At 41.7% G+C, this 27,746-nt stretch overlaps 1 protein-coding gene and 1 pseudogene across 2 annotated transcripts; one reads left to right on the top strand and one right to left on the bottom strand.

Moving 5' to 3' along the window:
• Positions 1–249: 249 nt before the first annotated feature.
• LOC143564424 (O-fucosyltransferase 6-like) lies at positions 250–6,773 on the bottom strand. The gene is made up of 10 exons (XM_077051701.1): positions 6,618–6,773; positions 6,485–6,541; positions 5,319–5,412; positions 5,136–5,212; positions 4,973–5,061; positions 4,639–4,822; positions 4,385–4,566; positions 3,786–3,888; positions 3,368–3,699; positions 250–700 (listed from the first exon to the last, which is right to left on the bottom strand). The coding sequence occupies exons 1-10, from the start codon at positions 6,771–6,773 to the stop codon at positions 250–252; spliced, it is 1,725 nt and encodes a 574-aa protein (XP_076907816.1).
• A 4,196-nt stretch (positions 6,774–10,969) lies between these two features.
• Positions 10,970–27,331, top strand: LOC143564423 (uncharacterized; annotated as a pseudogene). Its single transcript, XR_013140867.1, has 5 exons — positions 10,970–11,671; positions 12,713–13,762; positions 13,848–14,000; positions 27,033–27,104; positions 27,204–27,331. The product of XR_013140867.1 is annotated as an uncharacterized LOC143564423 (transcript).
• The last annotated feature ends 415 nt before the right edge of the window (positions 27,332–27,746 follow it).

Here is a 27,746-nt window from a genome sequence, read left to right as displayed (position 1 = left end):
TTTTCTACACCCTCAAAGCTTTCCTTTTCTTGTTCTTTTTTATTTCTTTTACAACAAATACGTTACATTTTTTTTAAATTTATACATAACTTTAAACAGTCCGTATCTACAATCTAAACTCCTCATTTCCCCATCACCCAGCCAGTCCATATCTACAAAATTTACTGCCAGCGGACCTGATAGGCCAATATCACATACGCACTTTGATCGTTTTCATTTGACCCGTTTGGTTGTAAGCCTGACCTGTTCTCAATGCGAAAGCAAGTCTTCCAAGTCGTTTTCATCCAAACCCGTGGTAAAATCTTCCACACTTGTGTCATTCAGAAGATACTGAAGATTAGACACCATCCCGTCTTCGTCTTCGTCTTCATTTTCATTTTGGTTATATGATTCTTCTTGACTGTTATCTACATATTCATCATTATCAGTTTCATCCGCCTCGGGTATCCCATTCCCGATTTTTCGAGGAAGTGGTACTGTTTTTGATTTATGATTTGGTTTTTCACAAATACACGAAGTCGGATTTTCGTGAAACTGACCTCGCCCAGGCCTTGATTCATTTGGCTCCCCCATGAAACCTATTTGATGAATCCGAACTCGTGACGAGAACTCTTCCCATGTCATGTTTTTCCAGTCCATGAATAAACGAGACAATTTTTTTGCGTTTGGGCGTATTGTCGGTTTGTGTCCAAAGTATCTTCTGTAACATTAAAATAAAACATTAGCATTATGATAATTTGTGATTTTACTTAAAGAATAAATAAACTAAACACTATTTTTTTTAGCGGCGATATTAATGGATGCACTTTTATATTATTAGAGCAAATTTAAATACGATGATTTATTAGTGTTCAAGAATTATACTTTTATCGTGATATCAACATGAGAAAATGAGAAATTTCGATGAATAGCTATACCTGTAAATGAACCGAGCGTTCAATGAACTATTCATAAACCGTTGATGTGGTCTCATTTATACATATTATTATATAAATATTCCATACACTTTTAAGTATTTTTGAGCTAGCTTTTATTGAAAATTACTCCTATTTGGCTCATTTTAAATAATAAAGGTTTCAATAGAGAACAAACTAAAACCATTAATTTAAACTAACCAAGATACAAATGAAAAGAAAAAAAGAAATACCAACGTTTAAGCATGGTTAAAGCTAATTAATTTTAGTCATAAGAAATTTTGGTATATAATGTTACATCTTTTAATACCAATTAATTCACATGGTGGTGGGTTGTGGTCATAATTAAAAAAAGAAAAGAAATTGTCGAGGTTTTGGTGGTGGAAACTTGAAAGTTTTAATTATTAATCATATTAAGAGTATTCTGATGATCATTAATTTATTTGTGGATTTTGTAGGGATCACAATAAAAAGATGAAAATACTAAATACAATTTTAAGGGTTGCTATTGGAGTAAATGGGCTGATGCATCAAGAAAGAAAAGGGCCAATTAAGAAACAAAGACTTGTGAATAATAAAAAGAAGCAACCGAAAAGTTTGAAAAAAAAAACCCTACAGCCTCACGTAATTGTTATTATTTTGTTTGGGGAATCTTGAGGACTTTGGAAGATATAAGTTTCGGTGGAATAAAGGAGGAGCGGTAACAGGTGACACAAAGCAAGTCAGGAATATCTTCAAGGTGTTCGGGTTCACACCGACTCATTCGAACCCAGTTCTCTTGGTTTAACTTTATTATTTTTATTATGAACTTGGATGTTGAACCAATTTATTTTATTCTTGTTTTGAACATGATTGTCGGCTAAAACTTTATTAGTTGCCTAGGTTTTGAATGAATAGTTGTTGAGTTTTGGATTGCTTGTCGGTTTTATTGGTTATTGGTGTTGGACTAATATTATTGTAACCAACTTATTGGTATTTGAAAAGATGAATATGCATGCTTTTTATTAATTTACTTTTATTCAATCGTTCCATATGCATCTTTGTGAAAGCCTTTCATGTGTAGACACATATTAGGTTACCTACTGTGTTCGTAACCATTTTATGGTTGATAGTCGACATAATCCATAGGAACTATTGATTGAGGGTTTAGAGATTTTAAGTGTTCTTCCTATCTTGAGACTGAGAGGTAATAGATAGTTGGGGTTGTCTTATTCATTAGGCGGTTTGGGTATGGATTACACGAGAGTGGATTTCCCCCTTATTGTCTTTTGATTTTTGCTATCCTAAGTCTTTTTGAGCATCTTTAGGTTACTCCTTATGTCCCTTACACTCCCGGATGTATTGTGATTAGTGAGACTGAGAGGTGATCTAGTCATTAGAGTACTTTAATATTGTTGGAGAGACTGAGAGGAAATCCAACCAACCGGTTTGCGTCATACGCCCCTTAGGTAATCCTTTTAGGTGACACCCAGAGATCGATCAGGGATCCACTAGGATGTCTAGGGTGTTGTATCTTTAGATCCCGGTTCCATCACAGTTTCCATAGCCGATAAGCATCCAAGATTCACAAATAGGATTTCAAGCCTAGGTAACGCCTTTCTCGTTATTGTTTTCGTCTAAGTCTTAAGAGTTTTAAGTTTAATTTATTAGTTTAATTAATTAGTCTCAATAAGAATTAATTATCAAATAAAATAAAATAAAAAAATTAGTGTTAGTGTTAGTTTTTGTTTAAGTATTCTTTAGTTCATAGTTTATAAATAAAAAAAACACAAAAACCAATTAAATATATTTATTAAGTTTTAAGTCAGAGTCTAGTTTTAGGTGTCGCTAGTGTCCTTTGGGTTCGATATCCGGACTTCATTAGGCTTTACTGCAGTTGATAGGTACACTTGTCTGTCTAGTGGTCTAGCATTAGTATAGTCTAGGTTTATAAATTTAAAACTAGAGTGTCTAGTTTAGGTTAAGTTTTTATAGACCGCTTTTAGCACATCAACCGTTTGGCGGGAAGTTTGTTTATGTTCGCTTATTTAATAAGCGAACAAAAACAAACTATTTTGTTCACGTAGTTAAAGTGTTAAACAAATGAACATGAATGCATGTCTCGTTCGTTAATGTTCGTGAACATTAGTTATTTTCGTTTATGTTTGTTCGTTTACGCTCATTTATGTTCGTTTATTTACACATCCTTAAGAATTTTTAGCTCAAGTACAATTTAGTCTAGCTTTATGAAATTAAAATATGACCAATGACAATTTAGTCTAGTTTTATTATTATTTTTTTGGTCCAACATATGATGTTCATTTTTACTTTTAAATAGTGTTCGCTCAATTATATTTTTTCATCTGTGTTTAGTTAAGTTCATTCGTTTACGTTCACGAATCATTTGTTTATACCATTATCAAACGAACATGAACACGCTCATATACTTAACCTAAAAGGAGAGAAAAACGCACCTCCGTCCAGCTAATATTTTGGCCATATTACCATTATTATTGGTAACAATAACATCGCTTTCGTCACACACCATAAAATCTAGAGCCGCCATACGGGAAGAAAATGATGAAAATGGTTCAAGCTCTTGTTCAGTAGCTATGGTCTCTTTAGAATAAATATTTGGAAAAAGCGCTCTTAACTGGTTCAATGTTTCATTCCCGCCATATACTTCACCAGAAGCCACATAAATATTAGTATCTTTTTCATACCCCAGTGCTCTTAACATTAAACCAACTTCTTCAGGTGTAAGCGGGCATTTCCCTTGCCTCCTTTCTTTCTCAGGATCACTAATCTGTAAATAATTTTAAAAATCGTATAAAAAAATAATCATATTTGCATATATATGCAAGATTTAAAAATTGTTAATTAAGCACTTACATGTAAAGTTTTCCATCTTTTTCGTATTTTATTAAGTTCTTTTATTTCTTTTTGTCCTCCGCCATAGTAACATCCTGAGAATGCAAGCATATCTGGTTCGAACCTGTATTGATATGAAATATAGAAGTTAACTAAAATCATCCTGGTGGTTTGCCCAATTCTCAGGTTTAGTCCCTATATTTCTAAGTAACTCAAAATATAAAGCTAATGCAAAATTTAGTTAGCAGAATACCAATTTTACCCTTATTGCACTAAAGATACCAATCAACAACTTCCAACACTAAATGATAAGGATACAATAAGAATTTTAGTAAAGTATTAACTATCTATTTCTTAAAGTGGACAAGTATTTCGGGACAAATTGACAATAATCCGGGAGATAAGCAAGTATGTTGCAATAAATGGCTATAAAAGAAGTTTGTTGCAAAAATCAGTAAAAAAAGAACAGTAAATTGCATTTTCTTGCAATTAGCCCTAACTAATAACCTAACGTAAGAACAGAAGACTGTTGTTACTTTTTATGTATGAAGAAAAGAATAATCATGAAATGAAGTGGAAAACAAATAATTAGGACATATACGTAGATCCCAAAGTCATACCTCAAGTGTAAAGCAACAAAGTGTTTGCCCATATTCCTCATTCGATTGACCAGTGTTTGACCCATTTTAATAATGGGATCAGTAAATTTTAAAGCATGGTAGTTTATCCTGCATCTAAGCTTTTGAAAGTCGGTTTCCAACTTGTTAGCAAGTCTGTAATCAAACTTGCTTGGCTGAACGGCCTGTTAAAAATAACAGATTTAATAGATTATTAAACTTCATGTAATAATAATTAAAAGAACTAAAGAACTTACACGCCTTTTGGAAAACAGAGGGAGTACACAAATATGATAACATCTTTCGTTGCACTTCCTAGGTACACGAGTACTGTATGGAGACCATTTCTTGCCACCTTTATGAGGGAGTTCTCTTATGATTTTAACATCTTTCGATAAACTTGATATGAACCAATCAACATCAAATATCTCTGAAAAAGTACTGTAAGAAAAAAAATTAGATACATACAAGTACTTAAGGGGTGTTTTGATTTGCGTTTTGGAACATATTTGCCACTTCATTCTAGTCTAATTTGGATAAACATCTTATTATCTAATTATTATAGGTAAAATAAACAGTTTCATAACTAACCTGGCATCCTTCCAGAATGATTTTTTATCCAGCTTAGGGACAACAAGAGTAGCATTTAGAATTCGTGCAGCCACTACAGGATCAGTAATCTGAGCAAACAGGAAAAATTATATCATAAATAGCATAACTTCACTATAAATATAAATAATTATATAAGACTCACTCCGGTTCTTTGTTGGTTTAAACCTCCACTTGTAGCAATTAGCAAGTACCGATTAGGTCGCGTGACCGATTGAGCTTCTGTTGTTAAACATGACCCCAAATAAAACCAACGTAAGATTTAGGAATATAAAACTACATTATCTATCTATGCATTTTCGTGGAACTTGATTTGTTAACCACTTACTTGGAAAATGACTGCTAGCATTACTACACCCATAATAGAAATCTGACATACTTGTACTCCACAGATTTCTGTCACTAATCATGCTGCTACCAGTCTAGATCTCAACAAAATAACGAGCACATCATAGTTAGATGAGCTATTACTCTATTAGAACAAAACTGGATAAAATCTAGGGGTAATAACTGAACTACATATGTCTAATTGTAATATAAGCAATATAACTGAGTAAACCAGTTATTAGAACAAATTGGATCAAATCTAAATAACCAAACTTCAGAAGTTCAATTGTAATATAAGCAATATAATTCAGTAAACCAGCTATTAGAACAAAACTGGATAAAATCTAGGGCTAATAACTGAACTACAGATGTTCAATTGTAATATAAGCAATATAATGTAGAGAGTAAACCGGCTATTAGAACAAAATTGGATCAAATCTACGATTAATAACTGAATTGTAAGCAATATAATTCAGTAAACCAGCTATTAGAACAACATTGGATCAAATATAGGGCTAATAACTGAACTACAAGTGTTCAATTGTAATATAAGCAATATAATGTAGACAGTAAACCAGCTATTAGAACAATACTGAATCAAATCTACCGATTAAAACCAAATTATAAGCAATGCAAGGTAATAAACCAGCTATTAGAACAAAACTGAATCAAATCTAGGATTAATAACCTAAGTACAGAAGTTCAATCATAATATAAGTAATATAACTTAGCTATTAGAACTAAACTGGATCACATTTATGGCTAATAACTGAACTACTGGATCAAATATTCAAATCTAGGGTTAATAAGTGAATTACAGATGCTCAATTGTAATATAAGCAATATAATATAGTAAATCAGCTATTAGAACAAAATAAGATCAAATCAAGGATTAATAACCTAATTACAGAAGTTCAATTGTAATATAAGCAATATAATATAGTAATCAGCTATTAGAAGTAAACCGGATCACATCTAGGGCTAATAACTGAACTACTGGATCAAATCTAGGGTTAATAACTGAATTACAGGTGTTTAATTGTAATATAAGCAATATAATAATGTAATAAATCAGCTATTAGAACAAAACTGAATCAAATATACGGCTAATAACTGAACTGCAGATGTCTAATTGTAATATGAGCAGTAGAATGTAGTAAACCTAACCGGAACTTTGAAGATTGAAGGAACTGTATGTGCATCGTGAATGACGTCATCATCGAACTGTAATTGAAGATGAAAATTAAAATGAATGAAGTGAAATTGATGTTATGTGATGATGAAATGAGAATGAACTTACAGTTGCATGATGACGTGTAAAGTGGTCAGGAGAAGGTGCGAGAATAGAGAGGAGGAAGTAGAGGAGAAGAATGGCGCCGGAGATGGCGGAGATTGACGGAAGCAGGTGACGGAAGCGGTTATTTCTGTGGTTGTAGCGTCGCCGGTGACCGTCCATGGATGACGGTGACGGAGCACAGTCACAGGCACACACTCTATGTAAGTTTTAAGGGATGTTCAAGACATTGAGGGTCGGAATCAACTTCATGATCGTCAGACAGTCGTTGATAACATTAAGGGGGTGTTTGGTACAGAGAAAAAGAATGGGAAGAAATGGAAATAGAAATGGGAGAGAAATGGAATTGGAGAGAAATAGAAATGGGTGGAGAATTGACAATCATTTCCTTTGTTTGGTACAATAGAGAAATGGGTGGAGAAACGGGAGCAGAGACGTGATTAGGGTTCCGCCTCGGCATCATCATGGTGGAGAAATGGTGGCTCAGAGACGCGTCGCAACACCGCGAACGGAGTAGAGCGTCATCATCATCGCCACGCAACATCAACACCGCGATTTAGGGTTCCGCCTCGCAACACCGCCTCGCGAAGGGTTTCGTTTTGGCTCAGAGACGCGAACGGACGTGGCTGCGGCGTCGGCCGCCGTGCCGGACGTCGGCATCATCATCACCATCGCCGGTCGGAGCATCATCATCATCATACGCGAACGGAGTAGAGCAGAGACGCGATTTAGAAGCAGAGAGAATTCCATTTCTCTTCCAAATGGAGAGAATTGGATTTCTCTACTTTTTGCCTACACCCAATTCTCAGAGAAAACCAATTCTCCGCCCAATTCTCCGCCTAACTCTCCCAAACAAGAGAAACCTAATTCTCCACCCTCAAATCTCTCTACCAAACACCCCCTAAGTGAATACAAAAGCCTTTAGGTGGCTGCTAGCAGGTATTTGGAAAACAAAATCCACACTTTTAAAATGAAAAAAATGAAAGCACAAAATAAAAAAAATAAAAACCCAACGTGTTGAAAGAAAAATAAAATGAGAAACTCAATATCTTAATTAACCCGTGAGTCTCTACAAGGCCTAAAAATAAAAAAAATCCAAATAATCTATATTTATTTATGCCTACCAGTGGCTACTAGCCCTATATAGAGAAAATAAAATGGACATTCTTAAAATAAAGAAATGAAAGACCAAAATTAAGAAATAAAAACCCTATGTGTCAAAGATAAATAAAATGAGAGACTCAGCATCTTAATCATCCCATAAGTCCCTATAAGACCCGAAAAGAAAAATCCAAAACATTGTTATTTATTGATTATTATTTTTATTGATTATTATTTTTCTCACAATCATGGGTCTTATACACATTGTATCAAATAAAGTAGAAATTTTGGTAAATACGAAGGTTTTAACTATTGATCAAAATATTGAGGATTGGTTGAGAGAATCAGCTTCTTAGTCGTCCTTTGAGTCGGTGATAGCCACGCTAAGTGAAAACAAAAGCCTAACGGTGACGGCTAGCCCCGCTTAGGGAAAACAAAATCGAAACTTTTAAAATGAAGAAATGGAAGCCCAAAATGAAGAAATGAAGATCCTACGTGTCAAAAAAAAATAAAATGAAAGATTAATCATCTTAGTTATACCATGAGCCCCTCCTAGGACCAAAAATAAAAAAAAAATCCAAATAATCTATGTTTTTATATTATTTTTTTCTCAGAATCATGGGTTCTCATACACATAGTATCAAATAAAGTAAAAATTTTAGTAAATGCGAAGGTTTAACTATTGATCGAAATATTGAGGATCGGTTGAAAGAATCAGGTTCTTAGTCGTCCCATCAGTCGGTGATAGCCCCGTTAAATGAAAACAAAGCCTAGCGGTGGCTGCTAGCCCCGCATAGGGAAAACAAAATCGACACTCTCAAAATAAAGAAATGAAAGCCCAAAATAAAGAAATGAAAACCCTACATGTCATAGAAAAATAAAATGAGAGACTTACTATCTTAATCATCTCATGAGTCCCTGTTAGTCCCAATAATAAAAAAATCCAAAAAATCTATATCTGTTTATTATTTTTTTTTGTCAAAATCATGGGTTCTGAAATAAAATAGAAATCTTGATAAATGCGAAGGTTTAACTATTGATAAACTGTAACATCCTCTTTTTATAACGAATAAAAGAACATCGGTTATCTAAATAGTGTGTTATAACTTAAGTATGTTGAACAATAATAATCATCCTACTTTTATAATAAATAAAAAACCGTCGTCTATCTAAATAATGTGTTATTACTTAATTTGTTGAATAATAATAATAATAATAACAGAGTGTGGGCTTGGAAAAATAAAAGATGGAATAAGGGATGGTGATGACCTTAGGTCTATGGACTTATGCCTTAGGAGTATTTAAACACCATTAAACCTCCTTAAAACTCTGAACCCTCATTCCACCACCTTGTCTCCACACACACAAACACTCATTCTCTCAAACAGATCTAAGATCCAAGAGAAACCAAGTTGCTTCCGTAATTCCATCATGATCAAACGACTAAGAAGCTTACCAAGATCTTAGCTCAAGTCAAACTCGGACCGAGCAAGGAAAAAGGTTCGTTATTGATTTAAAGGCTGAGTGTTTGAGGTGGGTTTGCCATGAAACTGAGTAGAATAGTGAATCGGACCATAAGGTGTAAGAAAAATATAAACTTTATAATAGACGAGTGAATGGGTGCGATTCATGACGAACGAGTACTGTTCGGATCATGTAAGAGCAAGAATATAGAGTGGTTACGGCCCAGGACTCATTGTAGTGGTAAAAAGGGCCTTGGTGGGATAAAGAAAAAACGATGATAACAAAAAGGGCATTAAAAATCGGTATGACTCATATTTTTGGAGAATCAAATCGAATCTACTAGACTTGACTTAACTCGAATAAACTCAACTCGACTCGATCAGACCCGACTCGGTTAAAATAAACTTGACTCGATTGAATGAGACTCGTATCGAATAAACTCGACTCGATCAGACTTGACTCGATTAAAATAAACTCGACTCGATTGAATGAGACTCGAATTAAATAAACTCGGCTCGATTAATTTTCTGATGAATTTTTAATGAAGCCAGGGGCCTTGCCCCTTAGAGCCTACTAGGGGCTGCCGCCCCTAGAATCCCGCTGCAAGGAGTGCTGCCCCCCCAGATCGCCGTTCGTTAGGGGCTTCACTAACTTAGAATACGTTCTGGTTAAGAGTAGTTAATTAATGCTTATAATTGTTACACAGTTAGCCGTGCACAACTAAGGAGAGGTGTTACAGTTAACTACGAGAGAAAAGTGATCTAAATGAGTTCTAGCCTTGTTTCTGTTATGTTTTTCGGGGCTGTGTGCATACTCTATGTGATAGGTTAATACACTTAAGAGAGAGCAATAGGATTTGTCGATGATGGATTTGTTTTAAGTTAAAACCTTTAACCCTCGTAAAAACATATATTTATGATAATAATTAAAAAAAATTAGCCGATCCACTATTTTAGTGAAAGTGATATGTAGACAAATCATAGTTATATCATCAATGATAAATCTAGTGAAACACCATCTCCAAAATCCTTGCTCAACGAGGCAGCGATCCAATTTCCATTGATTTAACTTACAATTTGTCGTTCTCTACAATCTACCTTCAATTCTTGCCATCAAAGACTGATGAGTTTCGATTCTATCATGCACGAGGTGTCTTTTGTTTATTCAAGGTTTGATTTGACATATGTTCGTTATTATTATTGTTAATTGACTCTTATTTCAAGTTCTTTCTTGGTCGTTTGTTGTCTGATTTTTAATTCTTGTTTTTCATTATTCGTCATTCAAGTTCTTATTTGTCCATTTGTTTGTTGCATCCCACCCTTGAAATTCTCATCATTGCAATCCCTCAAAAAAAATAAAATCCACGACACTTTTTTTTGTCTTTCTAATATAAAAATATAAGAAAAGAATAAAAATTAACGATTTAATAACTTAAAGGGGTAGACACATGTAAAAATGAAAGGATACGTTTACCACAACCTAGAAAGTATCATACCCTCAAAGGGCTTCTATCCTGGTGGTATCCAAATATGATGCAAGTATGTCCCTCATCATGTGATCGACGTTTCGAGTCTCGTAGTGCACAAAATGTATAGATTTAGAAAGAGGTTTAGCTATTATAAAAAGAATAAAAAAAAATAAAATCTAAAAGAGAAAATATCTTAGTAGATTTGGTGCCAACATGTAACTACTTCATAATTCATGTACTAAACTTATAAAACCCCCAAAACATCAAAATCTATCTGTTTTCTCCGACCACCAAACACATTTCAAAATAAAAAACCCACACCACAATGAACACGCTCCTCCTCCCTCCACCCTTATCCACCACCACCACCACCACCAACCTCCGTCACCGTCACCTCCAACCACCTCTCTCCACCACCACCTTCTCCTCACTCCACACACCCCTCCGTTCCTCCCCTTCACCCTTTTTATCCGAAACCAACACCATCACCCAATCTGACGTCGTTTCACTCTTCCCACACCGCCAATACGACTTCACTCCACTCCTCCACTTCCTCTCCACCTATAATAATAATAATAATAATAACTCCAATTCAAACTCACCTACGTCACTTGACTCAACCGAGCTACGACTCGCCGAGTCATACCGTGCTGTCCCGGCCCCACTCTGGCACGCTCTTTTAAAATCCCTAACGAATTCTCAAACAAACTCTTTCAAAATCAGTTACGGATTGGTGACGTGGCTGCAGAAGCACAACTTGTGCTTCAAATACGAGCTACTCTACTCGATACTAATCCACGCGCTCGGCCGCTCACAGAACCTATACGAAGCCTTCTTATTGTCCCAAACTCAAACCCTAACCCCATTAACTTACAACGCCTTGATCGGAGCGTGTGCGCGTAACGATGAGCTGGAGAAAGCTATTAATTTAATGGATAGAATGCGGCAGGAAGGTTTCCAGTCTGATTTTGTTAATTACAGTTTGATTATTCAGTCGTTGGTTCGGAGTAATAAGAGTTGAAGAAACGTAGATCGACTCACAGGTAGACGATCAACTTTCCTCGGGTGTGATTATGCTATTTCACCGATGGTTCTCTGGGATCTGGATTCTTCCACCTACAAAATGAACAGCACCGTAAACTTACCCCTCAGAAAGTGACAGAGGGGTCATCTTTGGGGTAACCCTCCGGTGTGAGAATAAGAGATTGTAGGGGAAGATAATAATCTGAGGGTAAGGAATTGGAATGTATTGCTTAATAATGTGTAATACTGTGTAATAGGGCATACCTCTCCTTGTGGAGTTGATGTGGTATTTATAGTACTAGGGTTTCCAATGATTGGGCTCAGACCCAATTAGGGCCTTTTTGACCTCCTCATATTGCTTTGCGCCACGTGTCCTTGGGACACCTGGTGCTTTTTCATTGATTATTCTCTGACCCAGGTATTTTACCTGACCCATGTGCAATCACGTGGTAGCACATGGGTTTTGCTGAGTTGTCCACCTTTCATTGGCAGCTGTCAACATCAGCATATTCTTATTCCTTAAAAAGATACCTTCTGGAAGGTTGTCTGACGTGCACAATCAAGGTTGTCCTTATCCTGATTTGGATAAGGACGAGGTTGATTATGTGCATGTGTGATATGCGCCTATCCTGAGGATGCGCGAGGTCTTCTCTTTATTCTCACGCGCAGATGTTTCATGCGCAGATGTGATATGCACAAGCATGTGATATGCGCCACGCGCGGATGCGCCACGCGCAGATGTGATATGCGTGAGCATGTGATATGCGTCACGCGCAGATGTGATATGCGTGAGCATATATGGTGCGTGAGCATGTGATACGCGTGAGCATATGTGATGCGTGAGCATATGTGATGCGTGAGCATATGTGATGCCTGAGCATGTGATGCATGAGCATATGTGATATGCGTGAGCATATGTGATATGCGCCATGCTCATAGGTTTTGGCTTTGTGCCTTTATAATGTCTTGATTTCAAGCCTCTTGTCTATATCTTGTGGGTTGACCCGCCTCGCTCGGTGTTGAGGCGGGTACATACCTCTTCAAGAGTGATGCAGGCTTGTTGGAGAAGTTGTATGTTGATATGGTATCGGATGCGGTTGAGTTGGATGGTCAGTTGTTGAATAATATTGTGTTAGGGTTTGCGAAAGCGGGGGATGTGGATCGGGCGATGTATTTTTTGGGGGTGATTCAGGGGAGAGGGATGAATCCCAAGACGTCGACGGTTGTTTCGTTGATTTTGAGATTGGGGTGTTCGGGGAGGGCGGAGGAGGCCGAGGCGATTTTTGAAGAGATTAAGGGAGGGGGGGTTGTGCCGAGGACACGAGCTTATAATGCGGTGTTGAGAGGTTATGTTACGGGTGGTAGTTTGAAGGATGCGGAGTTGGTGGTGATGGAGATGGAAAAGAATGGTGTGTTGCCGGATGAGCATACGTATAGTCTTTTGATAGACGCGTATGGTAATGCGGGGAGGTGGGAGAGTGCGAGGATTGTGTTGAAGGAGATGGAAGCGAGCGGCGTGAAGCCAAATTCGTTTGTTTTTAGTAGGATTATGGCATGTTATCGTGACCGAGGCGAGTGGCAAAAGTCGTTTAAAGTGTTGAAGGAGATGCAAAAATGTGGGGTGAAACCGGATAGGCAGTTTTATAATGTGATGATCGATGCGTTTGGGAAGTATAATGTGCTTGATCATGTGATGTTGACGTTCGAGAGGATGAAAAATGAAGGAATTGAACCGGATACGGTTACGTGGAACACGCTTATAGATTGTTATTGTAAATCAGGGGATCATAAGAATGCACAGAAGCTGTTTGATGAAATGCATCAAAGAGGATGCGTGCCTTGTACGACTACTTATAATATTATGATCAATTCATTCGGGATTCAGCAAAAGTGGGATGAAGTGAAAAACTTATTGGGGAAGATGCAGAGTGAAGGTTTGTTGCCTAATGTTGTTACTTATACTACGTTAATTGACGTTTATGGGAAATCGGGACGGTATAATGAGGCGATCGAGTGTTTGGAAGTGATGAAATCGGCTGGTTTGAAGCCGTCAACGACCATGTATAATGCCTTGATTAATGCCTATGCACAAAGGGTAAGTTAAGCGTATAAGTTTGACTGTTTAGTCAATGTTTTAAGTTTCTTTGATTAATCATTTTGTGTTTTTAATTATTGAACAGGGTTTATCAAATCAAGCAGCTAATACATTTAAGATGATGAGCAATGATGGTCTGAAACCAAGTCAGTTAGCTCTCAATGCGTTAATGAATGCGTTTAGTGAGGATAGAAGAGACGTTGAAGCCTTTGCGGTTTTACAATATATGAAGGAGAATGTAAGTATTCTTTATTTTTTTCAACTATGATTGTAGATATAAATAATAATCTAAATTTTTTATGTAAAACGATGGACAAATGACGAAAATACCCTATGGGCTTCTGCTGAATCGGCAGTTTTGCACCTTAGTTTTACGCGTTATTTTTACATGATTATCTAAACTTATAAAAACTCAACGACAAGGTCCTTTATGTAAATTATATGGAATTATTCATGCAAACAAGGATCTATTTGTTGAAAACTTTATATCATTTGTTACAATAGTTTTTATAATGTAAGGATTTAATCTTTTGAAAGTTATTGTGTGCAAATTCAAGCAAAGTCTATAGGGCTTTTTTCTAAAATTTACGCTAAAATGATTTATAGATAAATAATGACCCTGAAGAGGCATGTACCCGCATCAACACCGAGCGAGGCGGGTCAACCCACAAGATATAGACAAGAGGCTTGAAATCAAGACATTATGAAGGCACAAAGCCAAAACCTATGCGCATGGCGCATATCACATATGCTCACGCATATCACATATGCTCATGCATCACATGCTCAGGCATCACATATGCTCATGCATCACATATGCTCACGCATCACATATGCTCACGCGTATCACATGCTCACGCACCATATATGCTCACGCATATCACATCTGCGCGTGACGCATCCGCGCGTGACGCATATCACATGCTCACGCATATCACATCTGCGCGTGGCGCATCCGCGCGTGGCGCATATCACATGCTTGTGCATATCACATCTGCGCATGAAACATCTGCGCGTGAGAATAAAGAGAAGACCTCGCGCATCCTCAGGATAGGCGCATATCATACATGCACATAATCAACCTCGTCCTTATCCAAATCAGGATAAGGACAACCTTGATTGTGCACGTCAGACAACCTTCCAGAAGGTATCTTTTTAAGGAATAAGAATATGCTGATGTTGACAGCTGCCAATGAAAGGTGGACAACTCAGCAAAACCCATGTGCTACCACGTGATTGCACATGGGTCAGGTAAAATACCTGGGTCAGAGAATAATCAATGAAAAAGCACCAGGTGTCCCAAGGACACATGGCGCAAAGCAATAGGAGGAGGTCAAAAAGGCCCTAATTGGGTCTGAGCCCAATCATTGGAAACCCTAGCACTATAAATACCACATCAACTCCACAAGGAGAGGTATGCCCTATTACACAGTATTACACATTATTAAGCAATACATTCCAATTCCTTACCCTTAGATTATTATCTTCCCCTACAATCTCTTATTCTCACACCGGAGGGTTACCCCAAAGAGGACCCCTCTGTCCCTTTCTGAGGGGTAAGTTTACGGTGCTGTTCATTTTGTAGGTGGAAGAATCCAGATCCCAGAGAACCATCGGTGAAATAGCATAATCACACCCGAGGAAAGTTGATCGTCTACCTGTGAGTCGATCTACGTTTCTTCATTGGCGCCATCACCTATTACAACGGCAACAAAATCTCATCAGTTCTCTAAAAAAAAAAAATTTCACCATGGTTTCTGGTGTTCGTAACGTCGATCAAGTTCTGGAGGATATTGAGCGTGAGGATGTTAATGGGGGACAGCAGTTTCTGAGGGTGCCGCGTGATTCTACGCGCACCACCAGTAACCATCCCTTCATCACAACTCCTCATAGCCAGACTGAAACTCCTCCAGACGATCTCACGTTCCAAAATCTTACCGGCGCGAAACAAAAAGGACCAATGGGTCCAGAAGATGAAACCAATGACCCTAAAGAATGGCTCATAAACGAGCAACGACGTCTAATGGACAAGTACAGTGACATGGTCAAACACAAAAAGTTAGCCGACTTAACACAAAGGCTAGCGTTTGACAAGCAAACCGTTCATGGAACAAAAAGGGCGCGCGCGCCGGAAGAGGGTCACTCTGTTCACACTGAACACGCTGAGTTTAGTGATGAAGAAGTGCACAGCATGAGGAAGACGCGAGATACTCATGCAGGAGGCTCACAGCTCCGCGCGCACATGAACGTGACGCCTGGAGCCAAAGCCGACATGGATCTGTACACACCGTACAGCCCACCAGTGAAAGGGCAAGTGGACGTAACCACACCGTACAGGCCAGCCATCTTGGTGAAACATTCAAAATTCACTGAGCGCATCGCGAAGGCTCCCATTCAGCACAAAACCAAGATGCCAAGTGGTTTGGGCAAATATGACGGCACAACAGATCCAGACGATTTCTTACAAGGTTTTTACAACACTGGAAACCTAGAAAGCTGGACGATGCCAACATGGTGTCACATGTTTGCTCGCTGCCTCACGGGCGCGGCGCGTGTCTGGTTCGAAAGCTTGCCGATTGGGCAAATCGATGGGTTCGAGGAACTATTGGAAAAGTTCCAAGCTCACTTCGTACAGCAGCGCAGACACACGCGCGACCCTGATGACATCATGCACTGCGTGCGTAGGAATGATGAAACGATTGAAGACTACATAACTCGTTTCAATCAGGAGTCTCTGGCAATCGGAGGTATCACTGAGCAACTTTTGCGCGTGGCCTTTATACAAGGCGCGCGCAGTGATCAACTCCGCAGAGCTCTCGTGAGCAGAGATGGCATGCCAACCACTTGGGCCAAGCTAATGGAAGCATCGCGAGTCTTCGCGAGAAATGAAAAACAAATTGCCCAAGATAGAGCAAGAGAAAGAGGGCATCAAGCAGAGGCACCGCGCAACAACGAAAGAAGGGGCAAACAGAACTCTGTATGGTCCAGGTTGCAACAAACCAGTTTTTCTCCCGCAGAAAAGCAGGCGCAACCAAGCTCACCCCAGCCCCAAAAAGACATTCGTAATCGCGGAGAAGGTGATAAGAGGGAAGGCAGCAGAGATCCTAACAGACCTCTGCCAAGAATATGGACTCCCCTCACTAAAACGCCTTCACAAGTGTTAAGCACTGAGAATGTCCAGTTCAAAAGCCCCAAGCCACTACACTATAAGGGACCATCAAACAGTGGCAAGTACTGTGAGTTTCACAAGTCCACAGGACACAACACTGATGCATGCCACCACTTGAAGGATGCAATTGAAAAAGATGTGAAATCAGGCAAGCTGGCTCACCTGGTGAAAAACTCAAGACCAGAAAATGAACAACCAGAAGGAGCCTCAGCCAGCAAAAGGTTCAAAAGAATCTGTGTAGCCGAGGGAGGAAGGCAAGAGCAAAGATCAAGAAAAAGAAGCGCGCAAATCCAAGGAGATTGGCGCGAGCAACAAGTAATCTTCCCAAGAATCAGGGGAGGCCCTTCTATCAGCAGTCCTCTTGTCATCACTACACACATTGCTCATTATGAAGTGTCAAAAGTCCTGGTGGACACTGGCAGCGAATCAGACATCATGTATGAGCAATGTTTCAGGAAGTTGGATCCAGCAGACCAAGCAAGGCTTGAAATTGTGAATGCACCAATCTCTGGTGTTTCAAATGAAATCATTCATCCCCTAGGTCAAATACAATTTGAACTAACTATGGGGGATGAGAAACACAAGCGAGCCGAAGTTGTCAACTTCTTGGTCTTGCCCACCACTTCATGCCACAATATGATCTTGGGTAGGGGAACGATTGCCCAATTCAACGCCATACCGTCGCCAGCGCACGACGCGTTGGGGTTCCCAACACCAACAGGTGTAACTTTTGTATACCGAGATCATTTGTGTGCAGTGACAAGTACACCACGGGAAGGGAGAATGAAACTTCCAATGGCAGACAACGCGCCAGAGGAATGGATTCTCAACCCAAAATTCCCGGAGCAAACAATCACAATTGGCGCTACGATATCAGACGACACGAGGTTGAGAATGAAAAGATTGCTCACAGCATATATGTCGGTCTTCGCGTGGCAACACTCTGATATGACTGGGGTTCCGCGAGACCTGGCGCAACATTCTCTCAACACGTTCAAGTCTGTAGAGCCAATTGCTCAAAAGAAGAGAGTCATGGGGGATGATAAGGCGAGGGCCATGAATGAGCAGGTTGAGGTTCTATTGCGCGCAAACATCATCCGCCCGATACGATACCAGACATGGGTAGCCAATCCTGTGATGGTAAAGAAAAGTAACGGGTCGTGGAGGATGTGCATTGACTTCAAGGACCTCAACAAAGCATGCCCAAAAGATTGTTACCCCCTCCCAAACATCGACGCAAAGGTGGACTCCGTGGCGCCATTCAAGCTCAAATGTTTCCTGGATGCCTACAAGGGCTATCACCAGATTCAAATGGCACCACAAGACGAGGACAAGACCGCCTTCAGAACCGACAAGGGTGTTTTTTGTTACACAAAAATGCCCTTTGGTTTGAAGAATGCGGGAGCCACCTACCAAAGACTTATGGATGCCGTTTTCAGCGAGCAAATTGGAAGAAACCTAGAAGTCTACGTGGATGATTTGGTGATCAAAAGCAGGGAGGAAAAACAAATGCTCAAAGACATCGAAGAAACCCTTGGGCGCCTAAAGGAAGTTAACATGAAGCTCAATCCGAGCAAATGCACTTTCGGCGTACAAGAGGGAAAATTTCTAGGTGTAATGGTCACCAAGGATGGTTTCAAGGTGAACCCAGAGAAGGTGGAGGCCATCCTTGACATGCCTAAAGAAATTGCCTAAAGAAATCTACCCCATTCGTTAACACATTGAGAAATTGCCTAAAGAAAAGCCAATTCAAGTGGACTCCTGAGGCCGAGCAAGCTTTCAGTGAGATAAAAGAATGTTTGATAAATCTGCCCGCGCTCACAGCTCCACTTCCTGGTGAAACTTTGACATTGTACCTATCAGCAGGAGAGCGCGCCATCGGCGCAGTATTGTTGGTAGATCGCAAGGGAATCCAAACGCCAATATACTATGTGAGTCGGGTGCTGACAGATCCTGAGACGCGCTACTCCATCATGGAAAAGTTAGTTTTGTCATTAACACACGCGTCGCGCAAGCTTCATAGATATTTCAATGGTCATCCCATTGAAGTTCTGACTGGTTACAACATCCAGCAAGTCTTGCGGCGTCCCGCGCTCTCAGGAAGGCTGACAAAATGGGCGCTGGAATTAGGAGAACACACGATCGCCTATAAGCCCCGTCCAGCAATAAAGGGACAAGTTTTAGCTGATTTCATCGCAGAAATCCCCGAAGGAAAAATTGAAGAGGCTCAGCGCGAGGTAGACCCTCCGCGAGCCAATGATGAAGAAAATGTTTGGAGTTTGTTCACTGACGGAGCTTCAAACAACGAAGGGTCCGGCGCAGGCCTCAAGCTGGTGGATCCAGAGAATCATGAATATACTTACGCCATCAGGTTGGACTTCAAGAGCACCAACAATGAAGCTGAGTATGAAGCCCTGCTGGCTGGCCTGCGCATCGCGCACAAATTCGGAGTTAAAAAGCTAGAGGCCCATGTTGATTCATACTTGGTAGCAGCACAGGTCAATGGCCTTTATGATGCCAAGGAGAACACCATGCCTCTGTATCTAGAGCAGGCGAAAAAGCTCATCGAGCAATTTGACTGCTTCATAATCATACATATCCCGCGCAGTGAAAACAAGTCTGCTGACGCGCTGAGTAAGATGGCATCAACCAGCTTCGATCACTTTGGCAAAGATGTCAGGGTAGAAGTAATGAGCAACCCGTCGGTGGTAGCGAAGTCTGTCCTTGTAACTCATACAACCCCTTCATCATGGATAACTCCAATAATGGAATTCTTGAATGAGGGAAAGGTACCGGACGATCGTGCACAGGCGAGGAAGATAAGACACAAGTCGCAGAACTATGAACTGCTTGATGGTACATTATATCGATGCTCTTATCTTGGACCGCTCATGAAATGCCTAGATGCTGAGGAAGCAAGCTATGTGATCAGAGAGATACACGAAGGAATCTGTGGAATACATGCTGGCCCGCGCATGGTGGTTGCCAAGGCAATGAGCGCAGGTTACTATTGGCCAAGCATGTACTTGGACGCATTAAAAGAGATCCAAAAATGCAAAGCATGTCAGAGCTATGCGCCAAACACCATGCGGCCAAAGAACAACTTGATTCCGGTGACCTCCGCATGGCCTTTCCACAAATGGGCAATCGATATTGTGGGTCCCCTACCGCAGGCGCAAGGGCGAGTAAAATTTTTGGTAGTGGCAGTAGACTATTTCACAAAATGGGTTGAAGCCAAGCCACTAGCAAAAATTACAGCCGAGGCGATGAAGCAATTTATCTGGAGCCACATCATATGCCGTTTTGGCTTGCCCATGGAAATTGTGAGCGATAATGGCAAACAATTCACTGACAGAAAGATATCCAGCTGGCTCAAGGAATTGCGCATCAACCAAATCTTCACTTCAGTATACCACCATCAGGGGAATGGCCAAGTGGAGCGCGCGAACCAAAGCTTGCTAAATGGGCTGAAGAAAAGGTTGGAGGGAGAATCCCATTCTTGGGTCGAAGAGCTACCTAATGTCCTGTGGGCGCACAGGACATTAAGCAAAACCAGCAATGGCGAATCCCCGTTCAGCCTAACCTATGGAACGGAGGCTATGATTCCAGCAGAAATTGGATGCCCATCCCATAGAGTGCTCATGATGAACAAGATTGATAACGAGCGCGAAAGGAGGTTGGATCTCAACTTACTTGAAGGGCGCAGAGAGGCGGCTATCATCAGTGAAGCCAAATACAAGAAAAAACTGGAAAAATATTACAATCAGCGCGTGAAAGAATGCCACTTCAAGAAGAATGATTTTGTCCTTCGAAACAATAAAGCTAGCCGCGCGATTCCCCCGGGAAAGATGTCCCCCAATTGGGAGGGACCTTATCAAGTCTCGGAAGAATTGGGAAAAGGCGCATACGCTTTAAAAGATTTGAATGGAAAGAAGATCCCGCGCGCATGGAACGCAGCACAGCTTAGAAAATGTTTCATGTAAAAATTGTCAAATTTGTAATCAAGGCTCTTTAAGCCATTATGAATAATGATACGTGCTATCTTCTCTTAATGTGGATTCTATTACCTTTTGCATACATGTTTCACACTTCCCTTTATTAATTTTGAGCAATATGACAACATTGTATTGACATCAAAACAAAAAATAAAACGAAGTAAAACATACATGCGCGAGCTTCAAGCTCAAACGCGTTAACGAGTCTTAACTCTAAAACGTCAGGGCCTTAGCCCAATAATATGAGCCTTAGCTCAGGGCCTTAGCCCAATAATGTGAGCCTTAGCTCAAATCACTCACAACATCCATCCAACATGCTGCGCAGCCTGACCATAAAAATACCTAAGCACAACTAAGGCAAAGCACATGCCAAAACATAGTTGTTAAGGTCTCAGGTCGAGGTCGCGGATGAAATTGTAATGGATATCAGAGTAACACATACTGACACGTAAAGGCTAAAAAACTCATAATTCCCTATAATAAATGCGCGATAACGTCGCGCAAAAGAGGAATAATGAAACGCCAAAGCACGTGTCAACATAGTCAGGATATGGCAAAATCACTTACAATATGACAAGGATTAAGTATAATAATTTCCTTACAACCTTGTTCTTATTTCAACGTGCAAGCATATCTTATATTCAACAAGCAAACATGCAATATAAAGAGATGAATGGGGAATGCGCAAGATGCGAATAAGGGAAAAACAAAATTTCATTCCAAAGCATTGAAATTTACAAGTTTACAAGATGATGAGATACAAACTACAAATAAAAAAAAACATGAAGGGCTTCTCAAGTCTCCACGTCGACGTCAGCCTCTTCATCGTCCTCATCACCGCCCTCAGCATCTGGCGCAGCCCGCTCCTCGTCATCTCCAAACTGACCATAGTCAAGATGTTCGTCCTGAATGGAGTCGCCTTCTATCACAATAGTGTCAGGAGCGGGTCCTTTGGCCACGCCAGAGCCGCTAGCAGGGGCAGCATTCCCCGCGCCATCATCGCCGCCACCAGCCCCTTCGCACTCGTCAAGTAATTTCTTTAGCGCGCCGAGATCGGGCTGGTCTGCGAGCGCGGATATCTGCAAATCATAAGGAAAAATATGAGTACAAAAAGACTAGGAAAATAAGTCAAGGTAAACTCATTAAGGTTAAAATACCTGCGCAAGGATGGGAATGGGAGTATTCAAATACTTCTCCCCCATCTCGGCCATGTCCGCGCAGACAACGTCGAGCTGATAAGGGTAGTCGGATGGGTTCTTCTTCAGCACGCTATATTCACAACCATCCTTGAACCCTTCAGCTCGACCCACCAAGCGCGAGGCAGCGTTGCAATCCATCACAAGGGTCTGAAACTCGTCTGAGTATTTCATCGCGTAAGCGCAACGAGTCATACCCTGTGAGATTAGCCATTGGCGATCCTGCGCGAGGGAAGAAACAGACGTCTCAAGAGCAGGAATCTGAGAGTTTAACAACTCAACAGTTTCCTTAGTCTGTTTCAGCTCCTCTCTGTCGGACGCTGCTGCCGCCAAGGCCTCTTCCCTTTCCGCTCGCGCAGCATCAAGTGCTTCCTGGCTAGACGCTGCCGTCGCCAAGGCTTCATCTTTCTCTGCCCGCAGCGGCCGCAAGCTCCTTCTTCAGGCGCGCAACCTCACTCTCCAATGATGATTTGTCAGTTATAGACTGTACAAGAGCTCGGTCACGCGCCTCCGCGTCCAGCTCCAAGTCGCGCGCTCGCCGCACGTACTTGGCCGCGTCCGCCTCGGCCGCCTGTAGCTTCTCCCGCGCAGCCTGTAGATCATGCCCGCGCTTCACAAAGGCAGCGTTGGCACTTTCTCGGTTTTCGCTGAGCTCTGCTTGGAGTCTCTCAGCTCTCTCTCGAGCATCAGAAAGATTCCAAGCAGATACTTTAGCCTCTTGCTTGGCTTCCGCAAGAGCATCACGTACCTTTACGTAATCATAGCGAAGCTCTTGGGAGGCAGCAAAGAAAGCCGACCCAGCGAACAGATGGTCATTGAGCAAGTCCACGCGAGCGCGGTCCTCCTGAAACCTCCTTTCAGCTGGAGGCACAGAATGAGCCCAGAAGTCCTCACACACACCCATGGACTGAAATGAGCTGTCCTCAGTAATATTCCATCTCGGGCGGTAAATGTGATCGGCTTCCTGCAAACACAAAGTAATGATCTAAGTCATCAAAACACTAATATGGAAGCCCGCGCAGCGGAGCAAAACGAACTTATACCTGCGGGGAGCAAGCAGAAAAGTCAGCGCCAGCCCCACGAGAAGACTGCGCCGCGAAATCTCGTGGCGCTGCAGGGCTGGCGCGGCTGCCGTCGGAGTCTTCAAGTTGAACCTCCTCATCTTCCTCTGAAACAGGCCTTTTCTCCTGCGACCTGGAAGAACCAAAATCAGTCTCGCGAGGAGGGCTGCGCGCAGGAGGAGGTGAGGGAGGTCTTGACGCCGCCAGATCGGCGCGTAAAACGGCCTCCTGCTCCTTAGTAATCCCGATGAGGGGAGATTCAGCGCTTGCAGGAGCAGGAGCAGAACCAACGGCGCTGGCACCGGCGCCAGCAGTGCCGCCAGCAGCTTGTACGCCAGCTATGACTCCTATGAAAAAATCAACAAAAAGAAATGGTTCATGACTTGATCTAAAAGAAAAAAGTCAGAAAATAAAAGCGCAATACATACCTTGGCGCACCGCCGTTCGCGAGTTAAACATCGCCATGAAGTCCATTCTCCCCTTTTTTGAGGGTAAAACAGGGGACTTCGAAGCGACCTCCGGCGCAGCCTCGGCACCTTGTTGCGCCTGAGGTTGATCCACCAACGTCGCCGGCTCTACAAGCATTTGAGAGAAAAGATTCATTAGTAATCCTATCAGAATAACGCTCATAAAACCATAAAGTATAAAGTATACCTGTCGAAGAGGAAACGGCAGGCGCAACGCCGTTTCCCTTTTCCGCCGCGCGAAGGGAGGAGGTAGCGGCACCATACCTCGTGTGGACAGGAGGTCTGCCCACATTTTGAGGCAGGGAAGACAAGGAAAACTTGGAGGTAAACTCCTGGGTTTTCTCAAGTCCCTTCGCCTGAGTAGGAAGATCCTGAGCAACAGGGGCATCTTTCTTCTGTTTCTTACTGGCCCCTGCGCCAGTTTTCCCTTTAGCCTTACGCTTTAGTTGGGGCACCTCAGCCTCCTCCTCCTCCTCTTCCGCGAGCTCCAACTCGTAGTTCTCGAGCGCGTCTTCAATACACGCAACAGAAAGGTTAGCCAAATCTGGTATTATAAAGGCATAAGCATAAGTACAAAGGCTTACCAGGCGCGTCGCTGTCAAAGCGAAATCCCAGATCAACAGGGATGAACATGTCATCGAAGCGATCGGGGAAGCCAACCTCCCCAGCGCCCAGCGCGACGGAGCCACCCTCCATATGCTCATCATAGGCGGCGTGGACATACTCCTTGCTGACTGCACAAAACAAGTCAAATGATATCAGCAAAACGAATTATATTCGCGCAGAAGTAATGCAATGAGTTAACTTACACAAGCCGTCAACTTGGAAAACGGCCTCAGTCGCGCTGTCGGCCCACCTCCTGCTCATACCAACCCCCACCAGCGCCTCCTCGCAAATGTTCTTGGCGGGGGATGGTTCGGCAGTCAACTTTTTAACCCAGGCGCCAGTTGGGTTCTTGAAGACACCCACATCCGCGGGCGCAGAAGAGATCGCGCGCATGGTCATGCGGATGGGGATCACACCAGCCCTGATATAGAAAAATCTCTCAGACCAGTCATGAAGGCTCTTGAATGAAACAGTGCAGCACTTGACCTTCTGACTGCGAGGAATAAATGAGAACCAAGAATCTTGGATCTTGGGCTTATAAAAAAACTGAAAGCGCCGAGGGGTGGGCTCCTCGCGCTGAGATTTGCACATGAACTCAAAGTGAGTCATGCGCACGAGTCCAAACGGATGGACTTGGGATATATGAATCCCATAAAACCTAAGCAGCGCACCCACAAACCTTGTAATCGGGAGACGAAGGTTGCAGTGGGTGAAAAAATGGCAATAAAGGGATATATAGCCGGTGGGCGGGTCAACCGCCGTTTGCCCGGCCGCCGGCAGCATGCAGCCATACTCAGGGAGAAAACCCTGAGAGGCGATAAGGCTGTCAAAATCGGACTGCCTCGGTTTACAGGGGATCTCATCCCACTTCTTCACTGCCTTGGTCTTCCCTACCTCCTCCGATGAGGCCTCAGCAGCCCTCTTCCCCTTGCCGGTCTTCTTCAACATAGACATTACTAACGATTTCACACGGCGATTGCTGGGGGAGATTGTGTTGTCTGGGCTATCAGACATACAACAGAGTCAGGCACAAGTTGCTTCTGAAGAACGAAAATCTGAAAGATAGGCACTTAATCGGAATAGAAAGAAAGGAAAGCTCTGAATAAACAAGGAAGATGAAGGATAAAAACTCTAAGGGCTTGCTTTTATAGGCCCAGGAGAGAGAAAAATTGGTACTGATCGGACTTCACGCGCCCCCACTCGCAGGTGTAAGCCAACGCGAGCGCGACACGTGTCCCTGACACTGTGTGAGGGGACACGAAAAGAAACGATACAGGGGCTGCCAGAGTTCACGCGCCACCACTCGCAGGTATAGACCAACGCGAGCGCGACACGTGTTCCTGACACTATGTGAGGGGACATGAAAGGCAACTGTAGCACCTCGAGCACACGAAAAGTCTGACACGTCTCCATCACTGACGCATGTCAGCAACAACCAACCACGTACAGGGACGATTCGTTTTCAACCAAAAGGATAGAATTTCGCGCAACGATGAGTAATAAGAAGAAAAGACAAACCCTATTAAAGAGCAAACTATTAAGTCTAATATCTATCTTACCTCGCTCGCGCGAGACAAGACACACATTAGAATGGGGGGGCTTGAAGAGGTATGTACCCGCCTCAACACCGAGCGAGGCGGGTCAACCCACAAGATATAGACAAGAGGCTTGAAATCAAGACATTATGAAGGCACAAAGCCAAAACCTATGCGCATGGCGCATATCACATATGCTCACGCATATCACATATGCTCATGCATCACATGCTCAGGCATCACATATGCTCATGCATCACATATGCTCACGCATCACATATGCTCACGCGTATCACATGCTCACGCACCATATATGCTCACGCATATCACATCTGCGCGTGACGCATCCGCGCGTGACGCATATCACATGCTCACGCATATCACATCTGCGCGTGGCGCATCCGCGCGTGGCGCATATCACATGCTTGTGCATATCACATCTGCGCATGAAACATCTGCGCGTGAGAATAAAGAGAAGACCTCGCGCATCCTCAGGATAGGCGCATATCACACATGCACATAATCAACCTCGTCCTTATCCAAATCAGGATAAGGACAACCTTGATTGTGCACGTCAGACAACCTTCCAGAAGGTATCTTTTTAAGGAATAAGAATATGCTGATGTTGACAGCTGCCAATGAAAGGTGGACAACTCAGCAAAACCCATGTGCTACCACGTGATTGCACATGGGTCAGGTAAAATACCTGGGTCAGAGAATAATCAATGAAAAAGCACCAGGTGTCCCAAGGACACGTGGCGCAAAGCAATAGGAGGAGGTCAAAAAGGCCCTAATTGGGTCTGAGCCCAATCATTGGAAACCCTAGCACTATAAATACCACATCAACTCCACAAGGAGAGGTATGCCCTATTACACAGTATTACACATTATTAAGCAATACATTCCAATTCCTTACCCTCAGATTATTATCTTCCCCTACAATCTCTTATTCTCACACCGGAGGGTTACCCCAAAGAGGACCCCTCTGTCCCTTTCTGAGGGGTAAGTTTACGGTGCTGTTCATTTTGTAGGTGGAAGAATCCAGATCCCAGAGAACCATCGGTGAAATAGCATAATCACACCCGAGGAAAGTTGATCGTCTACCTGTGAGTCGATCTACGTTTCTTCAGACCCAAATCGACACGTATAGAGGTCAAAATTGACAACTAGTAATAATAGTTGTGCAGCCAATACCCTTGCAAATTGCTAATTATATTGTTATTATATACATACTTATACAGGGCATGAAACCAGATGTTGTTACATACACTACTCTTATGAAAGCTTTAATTCGTGTGGAAAAATTAAGTGAGGTATGAAATCTTCAATTTTACTTGTCTTTACACATGTAACACACACACAAACGGTGTACAGGGCACAATTTGAAACAATGAAATGGTGCAAATTTTCAGGTTCCACATGTATATGAGGTAATGGTAAAATCGGGTTGCCGTCCAGACGGTAAAGCCAGGGCTACATTAAGGTCTGCTTTGAGATTCATGAGACGGACGTTAGAATAATCATTATTATCATTATACTATTCAGAAGGAATCGGTTATCTTTATGGTTGTTACCCGCCTCAAGTCGCAGGCTTAACCACCAGTATCAAAACTTAACAAACACACTTGAGGTCACTTTCTTGCTTAACCATTTATTACATTTTTTAGGATCATGACCATTTAAATGTTTGAAACCTTGGTTTCTATTGTTTTGTTTGTGATTAAAGGTAAATGAATTCGAAGCAAGCTAGTGATTCGATGAAACGACACAAATGATCAAATATATGTTAAAAGATTCTTGCTCAGACAAACCATAATGCATACAAAGTTTTGTTGTTGTCGTATTTCTTCCGCACGTATCTTGTTTTCGTGTAATCATGCAAATCCACCATGGACTTGAAAACTGTAGTTAAAATGAATATCTAAACCATAAACCTTACATGTATATTCCATGTC

The sequence above is a fragment of the Bidens hawaiensis genome, unplaced genomic scaffold (genome assembly GCF_021521415.1).
Source record: "Bidens hawaiensis isolate Kalapana, Puna unplaced genomic scaffold, B.hawaiensis_p1.1 tig00022003_1, whole genome shotgun sequence".
NCBI classification, from domain to species: Eukaryota; Viridiplantae; Streptophyta; class Magnoliopsida; order Asterales; family Asteraceae; genus Bidens; species Bidens hawaiensis.
The sequence above is the reverse complement of the archived record's forward strand: the minus strand, read 5'-3'. Positions and strand labels throughout refer to the sequence as shown.

Coding starts and splice junctions, on each gene's coding strand:
- LOC143564424 (XM_077051701.1), bottom strand. CDS start 6,773: ATGGACGGTCACCGGCGACGCTACAACCACAGAAATAACCGCTTCCGT. Junction 5,413..6,484: donor CTTCAATCTTCAAAGTTCCG/GTTAGGTTTACT, acceptor GTTGAGATCTAG/ACTGGTAGCAGCATGATTAG. Junction 3,700..3,785: donor AAAGATGGAAAACTTTACAT/GTAAGTGCTTAA, acceptor AATTATTTACAG/ATTAGTGATCCTGAGAAAGA.